This window comes from Pleurodeles waltl, chromosome 9 (genome assembly GCF_031143425.1).
Source record: "Pleurodeles waltl isolate 20211129_DDA chromosome 9, aPleWal1.hap1.20221129, whole genome shotgun sequence".
NCBI classification, from domain to species: Eukaryota; Metazoa; Chordata; class Amphibia; order Caudata; family Salamandridae; genus Pleurodeles; species Pleurodeles waltl.
The window spans coordinates 465,730,883-465,757,265 of NC_090448.1; the positions used below are offsets into that span (position 1 = coordinate 465,730,883).

Genomic DNA, 26,383 nt, shown 5'->3' on the forward strand with positions numbered 1-26,383 from the left:
ACTTTAGATTCAAAACCATGACCACTCAGCAAGAAACAATACATAAAACAGGAAGCTTCTCTATCGTTCAAATGTGGTTTATGCTGTTCCCAATAAAAGAACTCAGACTATCTTGGCCCAACTACACATTCTCAAATCCCAGATGCAGCATGTGTGACTATGAAAGGGAATCTATATTGCACTTTCTCTGCTGTTGCCCCGGCGTAAAGTGTGAAAGGCAAATATTTATCAAACATATTTTTCTGAAACAACATTAGATATTGTAAGGAAACCTCAAAACTCTACCTCAACTCACATAATATTTCTGAACTTTGCAGAGCAGGTACTTTTATCAAAGAGGTTTCCAAAAAGCCAGTTTTAACTACACAATAATAGTAAACTCGGGCATTGGTCTATCAGTAATTTTTATTTTTTATACTAGTACTGCGAATGGGGTGTTGACATGAATTTAAATGTTTGTTTTAGGCTCAAGGTGATTAGACTGTGAAAAACTTTTAATATTTTCATCTTAGATTGGTGTTATGGATTTTAATCGACTGCTCAACTTAAGTTAAGTGAAATGTAAATAGCAATATATTTATTTTGGAATACTGGACATAGATATTTGTATCTGTTCTTTCTGTGATGTACATAATTTGATTAATCAAAATTATCAAATTATTATTCACTAAAATGTATTAACAAAAACATATATCACATTTAATTAAAAATACAATTACTATAAAAACAAAAATGAAATGTAAATAAAAATTACATTTTTTTCTATAACATCATAAAAAGTAACAGCAATCAAAAATAAATATTACTAACAAAAGTGTTGGACTTCAAAGGAATCAGGTTTAATATTCCTACTCTAATTTAGGCAATTAGCAGGGAAAGTGTAGGACTTTGGAGGGGTTAGATCTACTAGCCCGACTCCAACGCAAGCAACCGTTGGGTGTTGAAAAGCTCAGAATTACTATTCCCTTTCAAATTTAATCAAAAGTAACGAAAGTGTTGGACTATGGAGGGGTTAAATTTACTATTCCCACTCCAGTTATGTGTATTTGAAAAGTGCACTATCGCCCGCGAGGGTATTCTGGTGCTGAACAGGTATATGTGGCTACACCTGCCTATGGAAATTTTGTTAATTGAAAAGTCAGGTCTCCAGCTTCTTGTATGCTTTAGGAGAAATGCAAGGGAATGCCCATCCTCCTGATCTAGTTCTGTGTATGCGTGGAATGTGTGTGAGTAGGAGTCTTGTGCGGAGTTATGTGGGTGGCTCCTGGAGGAAGATGAGACTGTTAAGGTAGGTGGGGCCTGGGTTGTGCTATGCCTTGAATGTGTATGTGAGGAGTTTGAATTGAGCATGCAAGAAAAATCAAGGCAAATGCTGAACTTTCGAATGGTTAGTTATACCATTTATAACATTTAAATACCTAACAAAAAATACTGAAACATGTTTAAAATAAATAAACATGTAATACATATTATAAGCATAAAGTAACATTTAATTAAAAAAATAAAAGGTAATAACACAAATATTTTAAAAGATATAAAGTACAATAAATACATTTAAAATAAATACACTGCCTAACACTAACTGAAAAAACTTTAAGAGATATTTAAAAATAAAATATTCAAAATATTAAAGCAGTAATTAGTTCAAACAAATATATATAAAATTCAAATTAAAAAGTTTATAATAAAATACACTTACCACTAATTACTGAGTAACGATGTAATCAATATTTTGAATTAAAAAATTAATTAGAAAAATTAAAAAATGATAATTTAAATTACCTCCCACCATATTCCCTTAAAAATATAGCAACCCACTACTAAACAGAAATTGGTAATTAAACTATAGAAAATTTAAATTACATTTTAAATTTCACAAAGTGTACTTGAATAATAAAAATACTAATCAATCAATAATGTAATTTACATAATTGATTACAATTAAATATTATGGAACAATAAAATATAGCTTAAAGCACAAAGACAATAATTTATCATTTAAATAACTTCCCACCCTACTCCCCTTACATACCCCACTAATAGTCTATAAATTCCTAATTAAATTAAAATAATTACACATTAAAACTTACAAATTTGACTAAATAAGCAATTATTATACAACCATTACAGTAAACAATGCTATAAACAATATTTTATGCATATAAAACAATATTCTCGCTTACTATATTCTGTTCCACGATATTGACTTGGTAATATTTTTACAGTATATTCTTGCAACTAAATATTTTTAAAACAACATTTGTGTTATTTACTTTTTTCTAACTCAGTGCTCCACATCACTATCATGGAGGCAGTTTAAATTGTGGTATTTCCCTTCCACAAGTCTTGAACGTTTCTAAAAACAATCTGAATGTTATAAAGCTTGTGCAGTTTACAAAGAAAACATAAATTGAGGGGTTTCAATTCTCAAATTGATAGACTGGAATGCCCACTGACAAACTTCTTCTGCAACATTGTATACAAAAATGAAACAATGGATTGCAAAAGCAGCTTAAAAAAGCAGTCATCATCGTGAACCAGGATGTCTGCAACTGAGGATCATATGGGGGTAGGCTTTGATAATAGAAGTACAGTTTGTGAATGCCGCTGGTTGGAAAGTCAAGGATGCTTCAATAAGATCAGAATCAACCACTTGGAATTAGATTGAATTGGAATCCCTTTATCTGATGTTTTTGGTGATATCAACACCACTGTCCAGCAAGAAGGATTAGATGATAATGCTAAAAGTCAGTCTTCAAGATTTGATATTCAAACGGATAGATACCTGTATCTACCAACAATTGGCTATGGATTTTATTCTTTAATCTTTGCAGTGAAAAAGGCGGTGAGTGGATTACATTTGTTTCTAGAGTCAAAGAATGGAAAAAGTCAGTTCCAGCAAGTCACCTCAAAATGGGGAGAATGCAGCACATTGTTCAGCGTTTCAGACTAGCAGAATTCAGATGTCTGTTCATTTACAGGGCCACAATGACCTCATTCTGCTCCTGTCACATTTTCGTACTATTCTCCGGATTGCATTTGCAGACAGCTCTTCCAGTTCTAAAAGCTTCTGCTTTGCTCTGAAAAAACCTCATGGCTCCACCAATAGTGTATAATCTTCTGTGGGCGTACATCAGGAGGGATTCCGCGGCAGCTATACTTGGATGTCTGATTGGTGCATCATGGTTGAGTAATCAGCCAGTATAAATCTCCTCTAATTGTGTCCCAGGGAATGAACCTGAAAATGACTATATTCTCAAGAGCTGGAGGGGTAAGCTTTCTGACAAAGCCCTGAATTAGGACAATGCAGAGTAATCTTTAATGATCTTATCGAAGAGGAAGTTCTAAAGCAAGTAAGGATCACAATACAAGGCCACATGCCAGGGGTGTTTCTAATATTATGACACTCAGATTCCACAGCAACCCATAAGTCAGACTGCTACTGTGTTTTAATATTTCAGGACTTCAAAGTCTCAAAACGCACACAGCAAGGAATCTCTGCTAGTAATTTTGGTGGTGTTTTGTAAAAGAGCAATGATCAACAGGAGTATGTTTGGATACCCCACTGTCATTTAGTGTTGCCTCAGATGCCACAGGAACAGGCTTTTTGTGAGTAGCTGGATTTACAGAAGCCCACTGTAGACTGCCAGAAGTGGACTGCCATTCATTTAATTGGCTAAAGCTGGCTAGTATTTGACAGAGCATGCCAGTCTTTCAAGGTATACATAAACCATCAAGGGGAGCCAGAAGTCTCACAGCCTTTCAATTCTGGTAGTCTGGATCTTACAGTGGTTTGAGGCAATCCAATTGTCATTTAAACCAATGGTGAAAAAAGTGAAGCAGCCAACCACCTCAATATTGTACCTCCCCATCTCAGGACTTCTGACACTCATGTGCAATTTTCTAAATCATCTGTTATGGTTTTGGCATCCAGTTTTACAACCCTTTGTATTGTAGGACAGCTGGACAGTGTCATATTTTATTTTGTGAGACATTCTCGTATGGCATTGGAAGTGGATTCCCTGGCAGGACATTGGCACAAGTGCCTTTTGTATGTCTTTCCTCCCCTTATCCTCATTCGGAGGTCACTGACTATTTTTTTAAGGGAACTGGTTGACAGCATTTGGTAATCCCATATAGAATAGGTTGGCCTATATACCACTTCCCACATTACAATCTATATATCTAGGTTTGGCATAGAAATTGAATTTGTGTCCTCTGTGTTAACTTTTTTAGTCAAGGCTACAATATTTTGGCTTGGAGATTGAGAGAATATAATTGCAGAAACAGAGTTTGTTGACAGACATGGCACAGATCATGAAGCATCAACACAGCTAATAAGTAATTATTACTGAGTCACATTTCAGGTATTGTGCGCAAGTTAACAGTTTGTTTCCCTGTTATTTTCTATTCTGAAAGATTTAGACTTTTATTGAAAAATATTTTTTGGAATGGTCTGATTCCCAACACACGGAAAGTCCAATGGGTTGCAATGCAGTGTTTTCATCAATGATAAGAAACATGGCATGTAATCTATTCTGACCCGATTAATTAATGCTTTTGTACTTAATCCTCCCTGATATTTACCACTATTTTTTTAAATGATACAAGATTCAACCTTTGAGCTTTGAGAGGAGGCTTCTATGGCCCTTATTGCATATAAGTTACGGTTTGTGGTGACACGTCTAGGATATGGTTGAAGATCTACTTTATCTGAAAGGGACTGAGCGTATGTCTTGATTTTATAAAACATTATTCTTGTTCCTTATTTCTTCCCAAAGATCTGTCTCCCTTTTTACCTAAATTAGGAACTTGTTCTTCTTGGTTTATCTGACTGTCCATTACTCAGGAGCAGACAGGGTGAGATATAAGCAGATCACTTTTGTATAGCAGGGTTTAGAACTCATCTTCATTTGTGAATTTAACAGCAAATGGGAGGGCCAAGCACTTGTAATACTTTCTAATCACTAATGTGTATCACATAGCGTAGATTGATTTTAATCCATGATCAAATGCTGTCCAGCAAGGGGGGGTGGCTGCCTCCTTGGGAGCTGCAGCAGCAATGCCATGGATAGATATTTTCGGTGCAACGAAGTATACTTTGCTGCTCACCATGCTACCCCTATCACTTGCAGGTTGTGAATGCTGATGCATCATAAGGCAGCTGGCCAGGTTTGCAACCAGTGCCATTGTGATGCTACTCAACTGGAAGGTCAAGCAGAAAAGTTCAAGGGTGCTGAATTCATATGTGAGTTGGGGATATTCTAATTTCACACCCAATAAGTGTGTTTAGGCTTTGGCAGTGCTTAATGTTAGCCAGTGGTTGCTGGTGTAGCCCACCAGCTCTCATTTATGGGGGCCAACACTTATTTTTCTGCATCAGATATTTTACGAGAGCAGGAGAGGGAAAATCGCCCAAGGTAGGAGAAAGAGGTGGAAAAACTGTTGCAAAAGGGAAAAGTAGTAACATGCAAGAGTGAGATAAAGGGGCAGAAAGTGTCTCATAGTGGATTAAAAAGACATGAGGTAGATTCAAGAGAACCCAGCCTTGGAATTTGCCGAGCCGGCACTTAATTGCACCAGACACAGGCTCCTGAGCAGAGCTTTTAGCACTGACATTCATTTTTTTTCTCCGGAAATTAACTAGTGATCATGGGCATCTCCTTCTAATGTAAGGAAAGGGGTGGAAGAGCAAGACTGGACTGCAATGCACAGATGTCGGTGGATAACAGGAACCATACTGCACCTTTCTTTGCTTTGGTTAGGGAGTCTTTATTTAGTTAAAAAGGAAGGGATCTAGGATTGAAAGGCATTATGGTACACAAACGAGTGACTCTTGTCACGGGGAACTGTCTGCAGCATGCCTCATAATGTGAATAATGTGATGAGACAGCAGTGCTTAATTTGTAAAAATGTAAGTGTCTCATTAGACCGCTGCAGCCCACCCACCCATTGCCCCTACCAGTGCTGCCAATTACGGTACCAACCCAACTACTAATCATTGCACTCTACAGGTGTGACAATTTATACTATTCCAACCCACCCAAACCTATATTAATGGCATAAACAGCAGGTATTATTAATTTTTAATATATATTGACTTAATAAGCACACTTGCTGTGCTTATCTAAAAAAATAGACAACAGCCCCACCATGTGGCAGACTGTCAGTAGAGCCGGTGCTAACAATTGAGTGCCGGTTCCCCATACTGGAAACCACCTTCCCAAATTAAGCACTGAGAGAGGGAGACTAGACACAGTGGTGCAACATAAGCCTCCAGAGTCCCTGTGGTGCACAGGGGCCCCCGAGCTCCAGAGGGCCCCTTCAGCAATAGTTTTAGGTGGCGGGCCAGGGAGAAGAGGTACCCTGGGAGGCCTCTTCCATGTACTTTGCAGGGGGACCCTCTCAGGTTTCATTATGCCACTAACTAGACGAAGGCCCTCGTTTCAAGTAGCACATTTTCTCTGGGAGTGATATATCCGGGAAGAATTACGCCACTGGAAATTACCAGTGTCTCTGAGCAGAAATGATAGGTTGGGCAAACTAATGCTTGATAACTCCAGGACTAGAGATACTTTGCTGTTTTCAACATCAGTCGGAATAGCTGAGGCCCACATCGACTCCTGCACTTCCACTCCACACCCTCACACTCCAGTGCCCCTACCACGGAAGCGTTCAGAGTGGGAGGAAAATGTCTGAAGTTTACTCCCCCGAAATGTGGACATAATGCACTGTAAAGGACCCAGGTATTTCTGAGTCCGTGCAGTTATTCTCTATTCTGGGGAGAAAACACAGGCTAGATGATATTTGGTGCAGGGATATTGGCTGGAATGGGAGATTCCGGCCATCAGGATTTCAATACCAAACTCCGGCAAGCTTACAATGAAAACATAGAGGATATTTCGATACCATAGAGAAACTCAGATTGTTCTGAATTTATTAGGAGGTAATCAAACCTCAGTGTCAATAGAAAATGAATTTCGAAAACATGCATCGAAAAAGTACAAATTAACTATTTTGGAAATGATGCTTGTTCTAGTAAACGGTATTACTTTTGTGCATTCTGAATGGTTTGTACACACTATCATCTTCCACTGAACTCCAATTGAGACATTGCTATAGGGCGCAACAGACGTGACTCGAAGCATCATGGCCAGCAATAACATTTTATGCTTACCTGTGGTATGTTTTGGTAACCCATGCAAGCACTGAGTATAAATCTTTGAATTCCAGATTTCTGCTTAAAAGACTGTCTGCTATGTGACTTGAAACCATGCCGTGGAACGCATTCATGTATGTGTCGCATACTTCAAAGTCCTCCGTGTAACATGCTTTCACATAAAGTTTGACTTTCATGAGGTCCTCAATGACGCGTTTGGTAAGATGCGTTAAATGCAGAGCGAAGCACAAGTTCTCCTCCGATGGCGGCAAAACGCTATTTATCCTTTCTCTTACGCTCTCCTGAACACTTGCCTTCCAGACTTCTTTCCATTTCCTGGGTGATTCAAGAGTATCAGAATGAGATCTGGGCAAATGCTGGTGGTCAGTCCAGTGTCCCTCTTCTTCACTAATGACATTCACAACAGCCATCAATAGTTTTTCTTCTATGGCCTCCTTGCCAAGGGTGTTTTTAATGACAGACCTCATCTTTTCCACCAGATGCTTATACAAATATTCCACGTCCCTCACTCTCCTGTCATGGTCCGAGCAGCTGCTGCTGCTTGCTTCTGGAGTGCCTTGTTCTGAAAGCTCTTTTTCCATAGTTTTTATGATTGAATAGGCCTCCTGAAGCTGTCTCTGTTTGATGAGATCATTCACTTCCATCACTAAGGAATAAAGTGTAGGAAGTTAGAAGGTTCATCCAAGAGACGCGTTCACATTTACAAAGCAGCATTTCATTATATACAGCAGCAAGGTTTACCATGCAAATTCCAAGTGACCTGGTTCATTAAAGTACTATTGTAAATATGCTAAACCTGATTGCAGCAATGCCACATGTACTTACAATGCAATGAACATACGGACAATTCGTAAATGCAGTCACAGTGCAATGCTAATTTAGAAAAAAGCTGCAAATGAAATGAAAATCAAATGCCATGTGGATTTAACATTATATAGTATGTATGAGTCTTTTCTTGATTACATCACAATTCCAGCAGTGAGGCTACTGTATGTAAAATTTAGGCATGGCACACTTCCTCTAAAATCCTTTTGTGCAAACTGGAAATCTAAATTAGACCAGAATATGGCTTGTCCGGTATGCCAGTATGCTAATGAGAACTTGCAGTACTTGTTCTTTTTCTGTCCTGGGTACAATAAACCTAGGTCAAGGTAGATCCTGCCCATTTATAAACAGTTGGTAGTTAGGCAATTTATGGTGTGTCTAAGGATGTTGAGAGCAGAGACCAAGGAGTCTATAGTTTGTGCAGTTGCCAAGTATCTCCACTGGAGTTGGAGTGTAGGAAGCTGGGTTTTAGTTGCAGAACCCTCCCACTTTTTGCCTTGTTTTTTAAACAACTTTGACTGAAGTGTATTGGATTCCTGCTAACCAGGTCCCCAGTGTCAGTGTTCCTTCCCAGAACAAGACACCCAGTCACTTGATCCCCAAGTGGCCAGGCCCTTTAGTACCTCTGTAAGTGTCTTGTAAATGGTACCACTGGTACCTATGACATAAGTACTGAAGATGGGTCCTAAGAGCTGCAGCACAACTTGTGCCACTCTGAGAACCAGGACCAACCTCATGCAGACTACCATTGTAGGCTGCATGGCAAGATGCTCCCTAAATGTGAAAGCACGACGTGGCACACAGTCTGTGTGCCATTTCCCCTAAACACTGCATGTAATATTTGTAAGTCACCCCTACAGCAGGCCTTACATCCCTAAGGCAGGGTGCATTATACTACATGTGTGGATATATTTGCAAGAGCAGATGTGCCCCTACTATGTTGTTGTTGATTCTTAGATAGAGTGATTAGAGAAGCCATTTTAAGTACATGTGCTGGACACTGATCAATATGAGTTCCCCAGCTACATGATAGCTTCACTGAAAATAGGGATTTTTAGTATCAAACATCTCATATTAATAAACCCTCACTGACTTCAGTGATGTATTTATTGATGCATGCACCCAGAGGACACTTCAGAGGTTCCCCCTGAAAACCTTGGTAGGCTCACTGACTAGTTCTAACCAGTTTGCCATCAACAGATTAGAATCTCACCCTGGAGGTCAGAAATAAGGCCTGGTCTGGGAGAGGTATTTACACACTCCTCCCAGCAGGATGACCTGCAAATCTCCATTCCAAGGCAGGAAGCTTCGAGGAAGCCCACTGCCTTTGGTATGCAGAACTGGCCTTCCTCAAAGGGAGATGCCGACCCTCTTGCCCCAGGGCCCATGTGGCACCTTGACAGATGGGAAAGTTAGCTATGCAGAAGGTGTGCTGCATCTCCAGGCTGGACACACCCCTAGGGTGACCAGCCTGAAACAAACACAGCCTCTGGAAGTTTGCTATCTTATGTGTGGTGGCATTAGGAATTCTGGGACAGGATGATGTCCACTTCCCAATTCTATGGGGTATAGTAATCCCAAGGGTAAGTAACCCCTTGGCTCTCCTTCGCTCCCCTTAACGCCCCCTCAATTGAGTATTTAGGAGACCCCCCTGATACCAGGACTTCAGGTCTTCGCTAAACACAAAAGAAGGAGAGGACAAGAAGCTTGCTGAACCCGAGAACTGAGGAGCACTACTGACTTGGCACCAACCCTGCCAGCCTGCCTGCTTCACCCAGCCCTTGAGTAGCAACAGACTTGTCCTGCCGCTGCAGCCTCCAAGAAACTGGGAGAGCTACCAGTGCTTCGCAAATCACCAAGCAGAACTTCCTTGGAGAAGAGGAACTGGTTCCCTGCATCTTCAGGCAACTCAAGAAAGAACTGTGAGGACCAGGCCTGCCAAAAAGCTGATGCCGGAAAGCACACTGGAACCAAGCTGCCTAGCTGGAGCTGAAGGGGGCCAACATAGTTATCAGACCCTCCAGAGATGAAGCCCACCCTATGCCTGCCCACTGTGGCCTTCCCAACGGCTTCTGCATACTGTTTCTGCAGACCCCCCACCAACCCTAGGTAACTTCAGCACAGAGCCCCACAGCCCAAGGAGGAGTGGACCAGCAGTATCCCTACGTGCCCGAGGATGTCAAGGGTTGAGCCCCCTGTGGGTTCCCCAAGATTGACTTTCCGGCCCAGTTTGCAGTAACTTTGTGACCGGACCATTTTCTGCTGAAGTGAATGAGACACCCGACGCTGTAACACACTTCTACATCAGGATGCACCAGAGCCCCCGAGGTGAACTGTTGGTGTGGCCTTGGACCTTGCCCCAAACTAACCTCAAGTCCAGAAGAATAGTCAAGTTCCCTTATGCAGTGCCTGTTTCTTTCCCATAGGATAACATTGGGCACCCAATGCTGAAAAGCACCCAGAGGCCCCAGTGCCTTCTGAAGTGTTAGTGCTGCCTTGGACCTTGCCCCATATGTATCTTAAGTCCAGGAGATTAGTCCCATAAGTCTGTGTGAAATGCCTGAATGCTGTACATGTTTTTCCCCCAAAGGATAACATTGGGCACCCAATGCTGAAAAGCACCTCTGCACCTGGACGCCACAGTGCCTCTCAAAGTGACCTGTTAGTGCTGCCTTGGACCTTGCCCCATATGTACAATTATGCAGCATATGTTTTTCCACCACATGATAGCATTACCACTCCAAACATTGCTCTGTCAACTTTCGAAAACTGTAAAAATTAATCACTCGAAAAGTACTCACCCAATTACAATGATCACAGTATGACAATGTATATATAAGTATGTATTATTTTTATAAATTGATGCCTATGTGTGTGCGATACATACTTAGCACTACCCTCTGATATGCATAACTGCTCCCCCACACTACCACAAAAGAGAGCATTTGGGGAGTCATTTGTGCCTCTGTAATTCCTTTGGGGTTTGCTTGGACTCTTTACACAGTGTACCTCTTTCTGGTCCACTATATAAAGAGCCAACTTCCTAGATGGAGCATCATATCTGATGTGCTGAGACAATATTTAGGTACCCCAAACAATCTGTGGAGGCCTAGCTTAGGTTACAGGTATGTACATTAGTAACTCAAAAAATTCAGTTCTCATTTTTATGATTTAGGGATTTTGGTCCTACAACCCCTAGGATAAACTAAATATAGACACCAGCGGTGTCAGTGATGGGCCCGGGCTTTAATTGTGGGTACTATAAAGGTAGTGTAAGTGCAGTTAAAAGCAGAAAGAATGTTTGCTCTTTGCAATAGGATCACATTTTACTTGCTTTTTAGTATTGATATGTTTTTAATTTGTATTTGAGAGCTTATTACAGATTGTATATTACCTAGGCAAAACCTGTGTTTTACTGATGGTCTTTGATAATATGTGTTTTTATTGTACCTTTTTAATTATGTATTTGTTTTGTGCTGTGCTTCAATGGCTTATATGCCAATTAAAGTATTTATGGTTTCTAAATTTGAAAATCACAGCACAGACTGACAAATGTCCCCAAAATGCAAACATTTAGATGTGAATCAAAAGTATGAAAACACTGCACTAACTCAGATTAGATGCAAAGAAGATGTAATGTATGACAAGCATTAGCTTAGTCAGTAGCTCTTGCCTGTGACACAGGGGGACATACCTACTGGCTTGCCAACACACTTTGCCATATTTTTGGCAACAATCATTGTAACATAGCAACCCTGGATAGGACACCATCAGCCACCATCTTGGAATAATTTTTCCTAAGAAAACAATTCCAACAAGGTCACTTTGTGTAGGTACTTGTGCAGGTATGCACAAGTATGGGAAGCCATTTTGGGACAGTTTAAAAATCATTCCAAGATGTCAATTCACTGACACAGCAACAGGTGGCAGACAAAGTGCAATGGGGACAGCAAGCCCTTGGAGGGGGAGACAGTTTTAAAAAAAATTGAGAGTCTGGGTGGAGAAAGAGGAAAGAGGAGGACAGAGAAAAAGGAAAGACAGAGAACGGGAGGGGGAGAATATAGTCGCTAATGCACTGCAATGCAAGGTCCTCATGTCAGGAGGTTAAGGATAAACTCATCCAATCAAAACACAGTGAGTTCAAAATGTTCCTTTGGTGGGACAAACATAAAAATAGAGAGAAAAGCTAGTGAATCATGAACTGCCATTGCAACTTGAGGTATGGGTGAACCACCCCATTTTAAGTCTGTAATGGATATTATGATCTGTTGCTAACAGACAGCTGTTAACGCGTCCCTTTATGTCAACTTTATACACATTAGGACTCGTTTTAGGCCGATGAATCTTTTGACCCAGTGGTGAGACACCGTAGAACGAGATAACTGATCAATATGTCAAGCAATATGTCAATGACGTTATCAACATATATTACCATGATATACTTTACTTTAGATTAAAACATTTATTAAACTATTTGCGCAACCATGACCTTTCAGTCATGAATAACCACACCTTTATTGAAGTTTTTGTGAATTGTATTCCCTATTGATTACAATCTAATAATAGAAGCGTCAATCTCAAAACCAAGAAGCATATGAGCAAAGTCATCACACGACAGCTATGATAAGATTTCAATAATGCAAGGATTACAAACATAAAGGTGCCAACATAAGATTTGCATAGGTTAGTGTGCAAAGAATACCATATACATCTCAGTTCAGCATAGCATAATGTCAGTCACGTCTATCTGCGTCAGTCAAAGTGATTACCTAGCCTAACTACTAATTAGCATCAGCATGTTGGGCTTCATGCAAAATAATTTGGAACACAAATTTGGAAAACATCTGACTAAGGTCTCTATTAAAAAATACAGCAGTTGGTACCTAGAAAGGAAAAGCAAACAGATAAATTACAATTGCATTGTCATAATTACCCTCCTCAGAATAAGTCAGCATACAGGATCAGTCTTCGTCTTCAGGACATCAGTTAGTACTTCATCTAAAAGACAGGGGACTCTTCCCTCATAAGAAGGAGAAGTGTAAAAGGGGCAGTCTATGGATAAATATGGTTTTGTCTAAGTCTCAAATCACCAAACAGAGTGACAGAGTTTCTAGATGCAATCAATATCATTCCCTACCTAATTCTCTCGACTGTTCTATGTCATGAGTTTTTATCCCTTTTTCACAATACATTCCCCAAAATTCTATTGGATAATCGCTATACCCCACTATCTTTAGCCTATCATATTATACATTAGGTAATCCAAATTGTCACCCCACGATAATTTATAACGTTTTGATTGGTCTTCATACACGTTTTGATTGGTCTTCATAATTGACGTCTTCGTAGGTGGCACATCCGGGGTTACTTCATTACTTGGCACGTTCTTCAGGTCAAAAGTTCTCTTTTCCAGGGTAATACGTCTTTGAAGGTTTCTATATTTGTTGCAAAATGTATAAAACCTATACTAAGGCAGCTAGCATGTGGATGGGAATAAAACATAACTTGCAACATAAAACAAAGGAAAAGAACACATGCTGGGTCATGGCCTTTTGCGAGTCAGCACACTGGAAAACAGAAAATATGCTTTAATATGAGCTACACGGCTAAAACTTTAACTCAAGCTAATTTATGGCCTATGGTTCTAATGCAATCTTCGTATGTTAACATTTTCAATTAATCTTAATGCAAGCAATTATTTCTTACAGTCGACATTAGTTTATGTGCACAATAGTAACTTCACACTTATAATCATGTTAAGAATGCATTTAAGCAAATAATATTTTATGATCGTTTGTGTGCCGCATTGTTAGGTATAAGCATTTCACATCTAATAGGTAATATTTAAACTACACTTTCTCACAGCAAGAGTTGTCTTAAGGCCGGGCCTAAAATTCATCCAGAATACAGCATGCACCACCACACAAACAAACAATGGCTATGCTTTACATGGTGATGAGCAAACCAATACCGGCTGCAGACATTAAGAGAAGAATGTGACGACGGAAGGACAGAATTTGCCACTTAAGTGTCACTGTGCTAGACAGAGAGGCAGAAATTTGCCGGGAAGATGATATATGACTTAATGGTTGAGTTACATCCAAAAATGATGAATAACATCCACAGCGGGTAGGCATGAACCAGTAATGTACATATACTTTCTTCTGGATATTATCAGTCTACAGTGCTCATGCCAAGTTGCATATCAGAAAATGCACTGTCACATTTATTCAACCAATTCCTCAGTTTTACTCCCGTCAACATACCTTTTCCTTGACACTCCTTGACACTCTGAAAGAAGGGTCTATAATATAGTCCAACGGTGTTCATGCACTGATAGAACTCATAGGCTGCTATACCCACTAGCTGCTAAACAGAAGATATATAACAAAAGGAAAGGCCAACATTATTTTTGTGACTCTAAGTATATGATGGCAAGATTTGCAACACGATATATAAGCAGTACCCAAGAAAGAAGGCTCACTGGTAAGGAGGAATATGAAAAATGTTGTATAAGGTAGCCTGTAAAATATTTAACACTCTTTGCAAACCATGTTTTCCTGAACAGGTGACAGTGTATATGGCCTATGTGGGTGGATCCTAACACCTTACACAAAACCTACTACTTGCAGGAAGCTACGTTTTAACATGGCTCTTTTCAGTGCAATGTGTTAGTTGGAGTTTATCTTCACGATCCCAACATCATGATAAAGGTGTATGCAAAAATCTGGGTGAGAAACGCTAAATGTTGCAAAGTCATTGCCATATGTGTAATGTTACATCACATTGAGGAAGCGGATGACATGAATGATGAGAATCCTTGTCACAGTGAACCACTAAACTCACTAAATGAACATAAGCTCAAGCGCCTGGTAGCTACGGCACAACGCAGACAAGCTTAGCTTAAAGGTCATGTGTAAAGCATTTATGCAATAGTATAACATTAATAAAGACTAGGAGTGGGTGTAATGTTTAATCCCGTCCATGAAATAGGCAGAATTTGGCGACTCTGTGTTACTCTTGTAACATGAAATTCCAGCTAAACTCTGCCAATCACCCTGTGGTGAATTGTTTTACTGCAATGCTCCAGGAATGTGAGCTGGCGAGTCCAATCAAGATTTGGCATCCCTTGAGTGATTTTCTAAGCAGTGTGAGCGGGCGCAGTCTGAGGATTGCCTCTCAAATAGATCTGCTGGCATGGTGCCATTCGTGCTGATTTTTTCTGCGCTATTTGCATTACCAGTGCTAAACTGCAGTGTGGGTAGGGCAACATGCATATTTTCAAGCCACTGGTGGAACTCCATTGAATCTCGCAGAGTTTTTATATAACTACTTGGAATTCCACACAGAGTACAGTTTAATAATCAAATTGACACGAAATTCCAATAAGCTGAACTAGAGATATCATTTTTTAAAGTTTTCAGTAGAAATAGCCCCAAGAAGCACAAATTAACAACAATAGTCAATGGTAGGGATAGAACAAACCTATGCGCAATTTGACACTGACCACAAAGGAGCACAGGTCACATAGACTAACCAGGTCAAGGATTTTACCATCCACCTTTAGTCCCTTAAGTCCCAATCCATCACAGGAGTAAGGGCCAGATGTAGCAAGATTCCAAATTGCGAGTTGCAATTTGCGAGTCCCAGCAACTCGCAAATTGCAACTCGCAATTTGGAATGCAGAGAGGTGTCTCAGACACCTTCTGCGACTCGCTATGGGGTCGCAAAGACCCACCTCATTAATATTAATGTGGTGGGTCGCAATTTGCAACCCCATAGCAAGTCAGGGCACTCACGGGGATGTTGGCCTGCTGGAGACAGCAGACCACCATGTCCGTAACTGCTTTTAAATAAAGCAGTCTTTTTTTTTCAAAGTGCAACCCGTTTTCCTTAAAGGAAAACGAGCTGGACTTTGAAAAAAAAAAACGAAACCTTTAGTTTCGGTATTTTTCAGGGCAGGTAGTGGTCCATTGGACCACTGCCTGCCCTGAAAAATTATATTTTTTTCCAAACACAAAAGGGAAGGGTTCCCATGGGGACCCCTTCCCGTTTGCGCCTGGGTTACCATCCACTTCGAGTGGATGGTAACTGCGCTTTCATTTGCGCCCGCAATCGCAGTAGCAAATGAAAATGCATAGCATTGCGAGTCGCAAATAGGAAGGGAACACCCCTTCCTATTTGCGAGTCGGAAATGCATTTTGCAAGACGGATCCAACTCGCAAAATGCATTTCTACATAGCAAAGTGGCTTTTGCGACTCGCAAACAGCGTTTTTCACCGTTTGCGACTCGCAAAACCCTTGCTACTTCTGGCCCTAAGCTTCTAAAGCCTCCCAGGACACCAGGAGAAGCACCTAGGCGTCTTGGCAGGCAGTGTCCAGTCCCGGTTCAGCTGCCACTGGCCAGTGGGTTTGTTGTATCCCTGTACCTTGAACCAGAGGTGAGCCTTATGACCCTTGAAGTCCACTACTTTGTCATGGTTCCGAGCGACAGCAGGTCCAGTCCCCCAGGATTCTTCTCAGGTTACAGAGAGCAGGTTCACCCCTCTTTTGATCTTCCACAGATCCAAGAGTGTTCTGAAGTTGGTGCATGTAGATGCTACATGTATGCACAGTCTAAGGGGAGTGTCTGTTCAATAAAATGGAGGCTAGGAATGAGCAGTGCACACGTTACTTATTATTTAAGTTTAGTAAATGTATGCTAATTTGAAGAGTCTCAAGTGCTTCAAGAGGGTACACAAGGCCACCAAATCACCTGTACAATTTGAAATTCCACGATACAATAATTCTCTCTTGAACACTCAAATTAATAAATTAAATATCCAGTCATAACTTAGGGACAGGTGTCCTCTTGCTGCCAAGGCCAAAAGTTCTATATTACACCTTCCTTTCAATGCCTCTCATTTCCCGAGTCCTAGCAAAGATTCAGATGGAGAAGGCAGAGGTGATAAAAGTTCTACCCTCAATCAATCAATAATGGATTTATAGAGCGTGACAAATCACCCGTAAGGGTATCCCAGTGCTGAGAGAATAGCTGCTCAGTGGTTCAGTTGAACTGCCAGGTCTTGAATCCTTTTCTGAATTACAGAAGACAGGATGTCTATTCCTTCGACCCTTAAGACTGAGGTGTTGTGTTTTTTGGAAAATGTATGATCTCCCTCGAGCACCTCGTCTCTTTTTAATACTCTTCATCCTTACTCCCCCTACTTTTATTGTACCCATCTGAGACATAGCCCCTTTTTGCCTAGGTCCCCATGATGACTGCTAGGGGTCTCTCAATGAAGTCTGTTAGGGCTCTCTTCTACCATGCCTCCTTCTCAACTCCAGGCTACAACTGTTCTTTTCTGTAAGGTGACTATGAGCAATCATACTTTATTTTTTAAGGGGAAAATTGACTGTCAGGTGTCTCCTCTGAGCAATCACTCAAAGTTGTCCTACCCTACTTTGTTTTTTTTTTTTAAATTAACACTTGTCATTCAGCCATCTTTTTTCAGTATTTTTAGCTTCGATTTTTAACTGTGTAGTGAATCCTTATTAGCTTTTATTGGGACTCAGGAGATTAGCTTAGCCCTTTGGCTTGCAGGCCTGTGCCCACCTAGTGACTTTTAACCTACTTAGTCTGCTCTGTTTTAGTCCATTTATTTTATTATTTCTTTTAAGAAGGTTGCCATTGTTTATAGTTATAAAAATGTTTTGATGTCAGTGCCACTCTGTAAAGGAGTCAATATCAGCATCATATTCAAGTGATGTACGTGAGTATTCGCATCGTGTCCCTTTCTCACTTACGTGTGACAAGAACATAATGTTCATTTGTTAGAGATTGTTTACATAATTGCTGCCACAAGTCTGCCTCCTTATCAATTGTCTGGGAACATACTTGTGTCAGGGGTCCTACATGATCTGTATAAATACATCTCACACAGACAAGATTATCAGAGGCACTCCTTCCAGATGCCATCTATACTGCACATCACCTTGCAGGAATCAGCTTTGTGTCACCACAGAGTCTGACCTAGAGACCTCGTTCCAAGGTAAAAAGGGTTGGGGGGTCTTTCTTTTGGACATGGTACTGGCAGATTAGTTTCATCATACCTAGCTCTCATTAGGTTAGAGATTAGGTTTTTCATTTTAGGGATTTTACATTTCATGTGTATTACAAGATGGTGGGGGTCTTTGTGTTCATGATTCTCATCTTCACAAGTATGCTACTGTTTGGAACTGTAATTATCTGCATTTCCCTGAGCTGGTCATGTAAGGCGTGAATCTGTGCAGGCATGGGGGACATAAACAAAGGAGTGGGACATTGATGACATCAGGCTCTCGTCAATAAACCTTCATCACTCAAGACAGTGTCAATGCGTAGTAGAGCAGCAGGGTTGAATTACACAAAGTGCCCTGGGAGTCGCTACAGGTGTGTGTACCTGCTTTGTCACACCCAGGGCACATTGGCATTACCGTAGAGCCCACAGGCACTTGTTTGACCCATTCTGTAATACTGGTTGTGCTGGCGCACATATAGAGGCAGAGCTATCACCTTTTTGTGGCACAGTATCAGTGCGCCACCCAAATATGCCTGTGCATTGACATCTCAGTTATGGTAGAAGTACCATGCAAATGAGGGAATGCCCACTGAAGATGGCACTGTCACTATATGTGTGCCAGCGCTATCAGTATTACACAAGAGGACACGCAAGCACCTGCCGTCCCTTCCGTACGATTGTACTTTGGAGATTAACAAAGTGGGTGCACGTGCCCGTGGAGCCCACAGGGCACAAAGTGTAATAAAGCCCCAGGTGTGCACTTGCTGATCTAATAAGTAAGGTGGGCGGGCCAACAAAAGTGAGTTCAGGACTTCTGCTCATTATATGGCCTTCCCCTGCCCTTATTGGGTCATTATGCTCCTGGTAAACGTGCTGGTGTGGGTTTGTGAATCTGTTCGTTTAACTTTAAGTGGAATATACTGCAATTAGCGGCTTCCAAGCTCGCGAATTTTGATTAATAATGCCTTGACAAAAATAACTGTACATATACTAATTATGTTTAAAAATGACAAATGTTTTGATTAATTAAAGAAAACGTAGTGAACATTTAAAGGTGCTGATTGAACGTTACAAATTAGATGAAAAATGATGACGACAACGCACTTTCTTTACTCTTTCATTTCTTTTCTTATAATCTACTCTCCACCACATCCCTTTGTGTTCAAGAACTTACAGCATAACAATGTAAATTACACGGTATTGAGAACTGGAGAGAAGTGCATTTGTGTCCCAAAGGACGATCAAACTGTTCTGAGCTCAGGAACACTGGTATCTCAGCCTAACCCCAGCAGAGGGGACCCGGTCCTCTCTGCACTTTTCTCTGAAATGTGACACTTTAGATAATTGCTCTGTAAAGCTATCGACCCAACTTCTCAAAGGGACACCAATATTTCTGAGAGTTAATGATATCATCCATGCCTGTCAGATGCCGTATGACTTCTTTTGGCATCCTCATTCTTTTTCACTTGTAAGTATTTATTTTCTTAATCCTATATATATATATATATATACATATATATATATAAACACACATATGTGTATGTACATTTATATATATATATATATATATATATATATATATATATATATATATATATATATGCTTTAAAAAATAAAGGTTACAGACAGGTTATAGTTAGGAAATAGAATTAAAAAATCTTTGAAATTCACTTAAAAACCAAAGGTTACAGGGAGGTCATGACTGATGTAATATTTGGGGTAAATAGCAGTGCATGGCGAGGGTGCAATTTAAAGTTACCTCTCTTGAGATAAATGAAACTATAACTGCTGAATTTCTATGGTTTTGTGTGAGTCAAATCTGAACCTAACTATAATTTTGGTGTAACCTCTGGCTTTTTAGTGAATTTCTAATTTGGTTTTATGGGTCTGTGAGTGGATGTGCCAGCATGTGAATGGGTGTGAGCGACTGTGTGAGTGGGTCTGTGAGAGGGTGTGTTTTTTTTTTTTTTAATTGGGTTCTGATCCACAGATCCATCACTGAATCACATGGGGGGCATTGAAATCCGTGGAGGCTCTGCAGATCCTTGCAACCCCCCAAAAAAACAACCCCAGACATGCAGCCAACCCCACACTGTGGGTCTGTGAGTGGGTGATATATGAGTGTGTGACTGGGTGTGTGTGGTTGTGTGGGTGTGTAAGTGGATGTATGAGTGTATGAGTGAGAGTATGAGTATTGTGTATGAGTGGCCACGTGTGTCTGTGAGTGAGTGGGATTATGGGTCTGCGAGTGGGTGTGTGATTGGCTGTATGGGCATGTAAATGGGGGTGTGAGTGGTTGTGTGGGTGTATAAGTTGGTGTGTGTGGCTGTCTGGGTGTATCAGTAGGTGTGTGCATGGTTGTGTGGGTGTGTGATGCATGAGTGGGCGTGTGAGTGGGTGTGTGAGTGGCCAAGTTGGGGTATCTGACTGGGTGTGTGAGTGGTTTTGTGGTTCTGTGAGTGAGTGTGTGAGTGTGTGTATGTGAGTGGATGTATGAGTGGCTGTATGAGTTTGTGAGTGAGTGTGGGAGTGGTTCTCTGGGACTGTGAGCAGCTGAATGGCTGTGAGTGGTTGCATGAGTGGCTGTGTGGGTCTGTGTCTGGGTGTGGTAGGGGTTTTCTGGGTCTATGAGTGGATGTGTGAATGGGTCTGTGAGTGAGTGTATTTTTTAAAATTGGGTGCTGATCCATGGATCCGTTGTAGATTCATATGAGGGGATAACACTGAGCACAGCATGAAAAGGCTGGCAGAAAGCCAGTGGCGGGGGCCTATGGCATGGTCAGTGAAGAGGCCCCCTTGGTCGGCCCTCTTTGTGCTATTGTATAGGATTTGGCTCCCTTAAGCGGATATATTGTAGCACTGTTCCTGGTCAGCCCAGCAGGAACATTTTAATAGCATGGGGGCTCCACCAGTATGGCGGTGGTGTCGTCCCTGCGGCATTGCCCAATGTTGTAGTGAGTCCTTTAATGTGGTGGATCCGCGTCTATAGATATACATAAATCTTTTTTTCTTCAATAACTCCAAAACTACAGAACACTACAAAACTACAAAATACACTTGGTCTGGAATAAAGATCTAGCTTTCTGTAAAATTTGGTGTAATTCCATTCAGAGGTTCGGGCTGTAGTTGTGTCTAAAATCCCTATGGGAAATTGCACGGGGAAAATGCCCTTTTCTCAGCCCCCGCTTGACAAATCACCCCAAAAAATTCCAGACAGCAGCTGAAGTGTGTGGCAAACTAGTATTGAGCATTTCGTGGTGATTCTTCAAACTGCACCAAATTTATTAGCAAAACAAAAAACATTTTTCCTATGGAAATTAATCCTCACTATAAATTCCTATTGGCGGTCACCAGTAGGTAATAAAGAAATTAGATTATTCGTTAAGGGGGGTAAAAATCCCACGCAAGTAACGATCACAATCCATGTCATGGTGAACAGCAAAAGTCACTAAATTAACCTTTGCTTAATGCTGTGGGAGCTTGGCACAAACTTAGAGGCAATGCACAAACTATTTATGCTGCACACAAGCAGTAATAAAATGAAAATCCAACACAAGAAAAATCTCAAAAGCAATTTAAAAAGATAGAATATCGTTTAATAAATAAAATGACACAAAATGAATTACATCCAATCAGTAGAACTGGTGATATGCAATTTCAAAGTTTTAGGTAGAGGGGGACCCTAAAAGCACACAGTTAGTCCTGTTGAAAAAGTTAGCTTCTCAAAGTCTGACGTGAAAAGTCCAGTTCACAGTGGAGGATGCCACAAGGTATAGGGAGCGTATTGCAGATTGTCATCACTGTGGCATGAAGAACTGGCCCCTGGTGTCACGGACAGTTGTCACTATGACACGAAGATCTAGTCAAGCATCGCAGATGGTAGTTGTTGGAGCTTTGCATTGGCATGCACCGTGGGGTGTCATGGCTGTAGCTGGAAGTGCAGATCTCTCTTTGCCGGTCGTCGCTGGCGGATGGTGTAGTGCTGAGTTGGGCTAACCAGAGCTTCACATTGGCAGTCGTCATGGGCGGAGGAATCTTGGCATGAAAAGGTCTGTTTGGAGTCATGAACAGCCCCAAACCTAGTGATTTCATCATCTTTCTTCACAAAGGAGTGCACTTTGATGCCAGCCGAGGGTCCACAACTGGGGAGGCACCTTTTGAGGATCAGGGACTCACTGTAACGGAGGCCAGCAGGGCACAGGCAGGTCCAGTTGCAGATGAGGTGAAGTCCAATTGCAGCAGGTCATCTGGGAAGTGGTTGTGTCATTCTGGCTTAAACAGGAGGTAAGCCAACTGACCCTTTGGAGTCACCACTGGAGATCCTGGGGTCAAGGCAAGCAGGGCAAGCCTACCTTTTCAGACAACAGAGTAGTCTTTCCTCTGAATTGTCCCCACAGATCCCTGAGGGTTCTGATAAGAAGTTCTGAAGATACTGTTTTTATACTCAGTGCCAGCTTGTGGGTGGGGGAGGAGAGTCACCCTTTTGTCTAACCTTCCCCCTCTCTGGGTTTGGCTCTAATCGGCTTTACCATTAAAGGGGATTTTACATTACAATCAATTCAAGTGAGTGAAAGAAGTGTTTCTCTATCTGTTCTCAAGCTAAAGTTATAATTTATTAAGTGTAATAAGGTACAAAAGTGTTAATCAATGGGATAGATAGACTTTCCATTGTGATAGATGATTTTATGGGTTTAAGACATATAGAACATACATACATATGTCCTACTTCCTACTTTTTAAATACCATGCACCCTGTCCCATGAGTGGTTAGGGCATAACTTAGGGGTAACTTATATGTATGTAAAAGGAAGTTGTAGGCCAAGCAAATGTCTTATTTTGACAGACTGAAATGGCAGTTTAAAACTGCACCACAGGCTGCAGTGGTGCAGGCTACTTTAGTAAGTGGCACAATGAGTGCCTCAGCCCAATAGCTGCATTTAATTTACAGGCCTTGGGTACATGTATTACCATTTACTAGGGATGTATAAGTAAATTGAATGTTCTGATTAGATGTAGGCCAATTTTACCAAGTTTAAGTAAGAGGGAACAAGCACTTTACCAATGGTTAGCTGAGGTAAAGTGCACAGCGTACTAATGCCAACAAAAAAACGGATTAGCAAAAACTGGGAAATTAAGGCAAAAAGTCTTGGGGAATACCATGCCAGGGATGCAAGTTCAAACAATTATCAAATTATGGTACAGGCTCTACAAATGTATTTCACTACAGGTAATCTTAAAGATTACCCTAGTAGGCAAGAGTTTTGGTGTTGGTCACCCACTCTGAAAAGCTGTGGAAGTAGAATTTCACTGTGACGATTCTTCTTAGGCTCTGTTGAGAGGTGGTGTACATTGTTTTGTCAACTGTAATATTGTACATATTTGTAATTTTATAAATGCATGTCTGATGGTTGTCAGTTTATGTACACTTCAATAGGCCTGGGCTGAATATAGTGTCAAGCTACTAGTAAAGGTTAGGGGTCTTTTTGGTCCACTGGGAAAATATTTCTTGGATGTGATCTGCTTATAATAAAAAGTTATGACAAAGCAAGCAGGCTTTTTTTACCTATTGTGAAAAACATGTGCTAAACCCAATAAGCTTTTAAAGAGTGGTAGTTACTACAAAGTGATAAAGCCTGTAGATAGATATTTTGTTACATGGAGCCTCACAGATAGGCAAAGGTTTGGATGTTGGTGACCCTACCCTCTTGAAGAAACCATGGGGATAAACATTTAGACAATATCAATAACTGTTTTATATTGTTTGGCAACTGTATTTGGTACATACTTGTAATTTTAATATGGAATAGTTAGCAGCTGCCTTATGGCAAGGTTTTAAAACAATCACTGAATATCTGAATGGTTATGATGAGTAGCCAATGATAAAGGCTGTAAGCCTAATTGTTTATAATGAAAAGTTATAACAAAGGCACTAGGTCTGATAGATTGAGTGTGAAAAGCATATGTTAAAGTCAAATTACATTTAATGGTATTATTGTTATCAGGAAGTCACTTTAGAGGAGGCCAGCAGGGCTCAGGCAGGTCCAGTCAAGTCCAATTGCAGCAGGTCAGTTGGACAGTTACAAGAAGGCCTCTGGAGCTTGTTGTGTACTTGAAGCTCTGAAGAGGAGGTCAGCCAACTGAACGTTCGAATCACTCAGGTTAGCCTGGGATTAAGGGAGTAGGTCCAGTCTTCCTTCTCACAGGGCAGGGCAGTTAGAACAAGGCAGGTCTCAAGAAGCAGGGCTGTCCTCTGGGGAACAAGTCAGTCCTTTTTCTGTAGTCCACTGGTCTAGGAGTGTACTGAAGAGGTGGTTCAGGAGGTCCAATATTTATACAGGGGTGTGGAATTCCTATAGCATGATGACCAGGACATATTGTTTGGGGTCAAGGACAGCAAGCTTTCAGGTTTAATTTGTCCTTGGTACAAGTAGGACCAGCCCCCTGCAGGACAAACCCTTTGACAATTTACAGTACTACATTACGGAGCAGGGAAAGGATTTGTCTGCAATTGAAGTAATATTTTTGTCGATATATTAATGCTATTCAAACTTGTATTTATGGTTCATTAATGCAAAGCCTTTATTATTATGCTGAGTGTTCTAAATAAATGTTGTAAGCTCGAACTGCACTACTGAGAGTGGTTCCAATAAGAAAATGTGTACATGTTTGCAAAATGTTAAAATTTGAGGGTACCTGTCAAGCTCCAAGAATGTTCTGTGATTAAATGCAAATATTTGCGAAAGACTGAATACAAGATTAATGATTTTTTGCTTTCAAAATAAAATGTTCACAATAAATGTAACTAGGAAAAAAACATTCTGCTAAACTACTGAAACAGTTTATGGCCATTTTTTTCCAAATAATATTCAGAATTGGAAGTCACCAGTTACCAGTTTCAGCAAGATTTTGGGAAACATGATTATATACAAGCATTGGCAAAGCCAATAGGTCGACATGGTGATTAGTCTTTTGGTTCTCTCAATGTATGTCTTGTTTTGACATGGCTTTTGTAAAACTTTAATGTTGTGGGACCTGCTGAGCCCTCAACATTGTAACAAATATTTGCGAAAAGCAAAAATATATTTTGGTCTCAAAAAGCACACATTGCCACAGTAGTTCCTGTCACTGAACAAAACTACTTTATACGCCAATATGCTCCCTGTGAAAAAGCAGTTTTCTATCGTTGTAATGTAGCATGGATTTGTACAGTGAGGAACTTGTCACCCATGAGGGTATCAAGGTGCTGAGTAGGAGTGGTTTCTGCAAGTAGTATCAGTCACAGTGAAGTCAGCCGATAGATGGATAGAGAAAGAAATAGAATTTTATTAAAACAAACGGTCTTAGTTAATGCCAGACTTAATTAGGTCCCAATTCTTAAAGAAGGTCACAAAAGTGCACCCATAGTATATGTTTTTGCATTAGTGCAGAATTGTGTATTTCATGAATTCACAAAATTCCACAGAAGTAGATTAGGAAATCATACTCCTAGAAAATATTTGTGAAGTGCATTTTAGCACGAGCAAATATGCAGGTGTAGATTTGCTCATGCGAAAATTTGCTGAGAGTTTAGCAGTTCACTTTCACTTTAACCACTTTTTCCCCAACCCTGGAAGAAGTTTTACTTCTGACCCTTGTCAGGAGTAATTTTCCAACCTTTCTCAGGATGGAAAATGAGGAGGGAAGATCTGATGAAAACCCATAAAACATGCAAGCGAGTAGGCTTTCACAGACTCAAAAGGATATTGCAACCCTTGAAGTATTGCTCACTTCTATCTCCAGCCCCAGTATGTAGATCTGCAAAAAGGTGTCAAAATCAGGGAATTGCTAGTATTCATGCCTCACTATAGTATTAGCTCTGGCATAATCAGAGAGGGTATTATCAGAGTTCTTATATAATCAGATTAGTGTCATAACTTGTTGTCGCACTATATGGCACCAAAGAGACAAGTGGATTTTTGTCCAGGGCAAGTAAATATATGAACCACCTGTGCCATGGGCAAGTAGATATTTTATTAAATTCCACCACCCTGTTTATACCTGGTGTGCCAGCCTTCGAAGCCTTTGAAGTTGGGGTGACATCCTGCCTACCCTTTCTCTAATTCTGGAAAGTTCATCCCCTCCCCTGTCAAGGCTCCAATAAGTCTGGGGTGACAAAAGACTGGTGTGAGGTTCCTTTGTATGTGCTTGAGGCAGTACTTTGGAATGTAAGTGAGGCAGGGTACAGCTTTGCCCCACCCATTCCATTTTTCTCACTGTTTGGGAAGAATACACAAAGACCAAATGCCAAGACATTCACAGTCTTGAGACCCAGGACAAAGGTTGCAGGCACCAAATGGTT

General features: G+C 40.7%; 1 protein-coding gene across 2 annotated transcripts in view; it reads right to left on the bottom strand.

The window, feature by feature from the left end:
* The window catches only part of EXOC3L4 (exocyst complex component 3 like 4), a 584,807-nt gene that overhangs the window by 407,520 nt on the left and 150,904 nt on the right, over positions 1-26,383 (bottom strand). For both annotated transcript variants that reach the window (XM_069207295.1, XM_069207294.1), the window contains exon 3: positions 7,178-7,826. In XM_069207295.1, the coding sequence (XP_069063396.1) occupies positions 7,178-7,826 (649 nt within the window). The remainder of the gene's footprint in view (positions 1-7,177; positions 7,827-26,383) is intronic.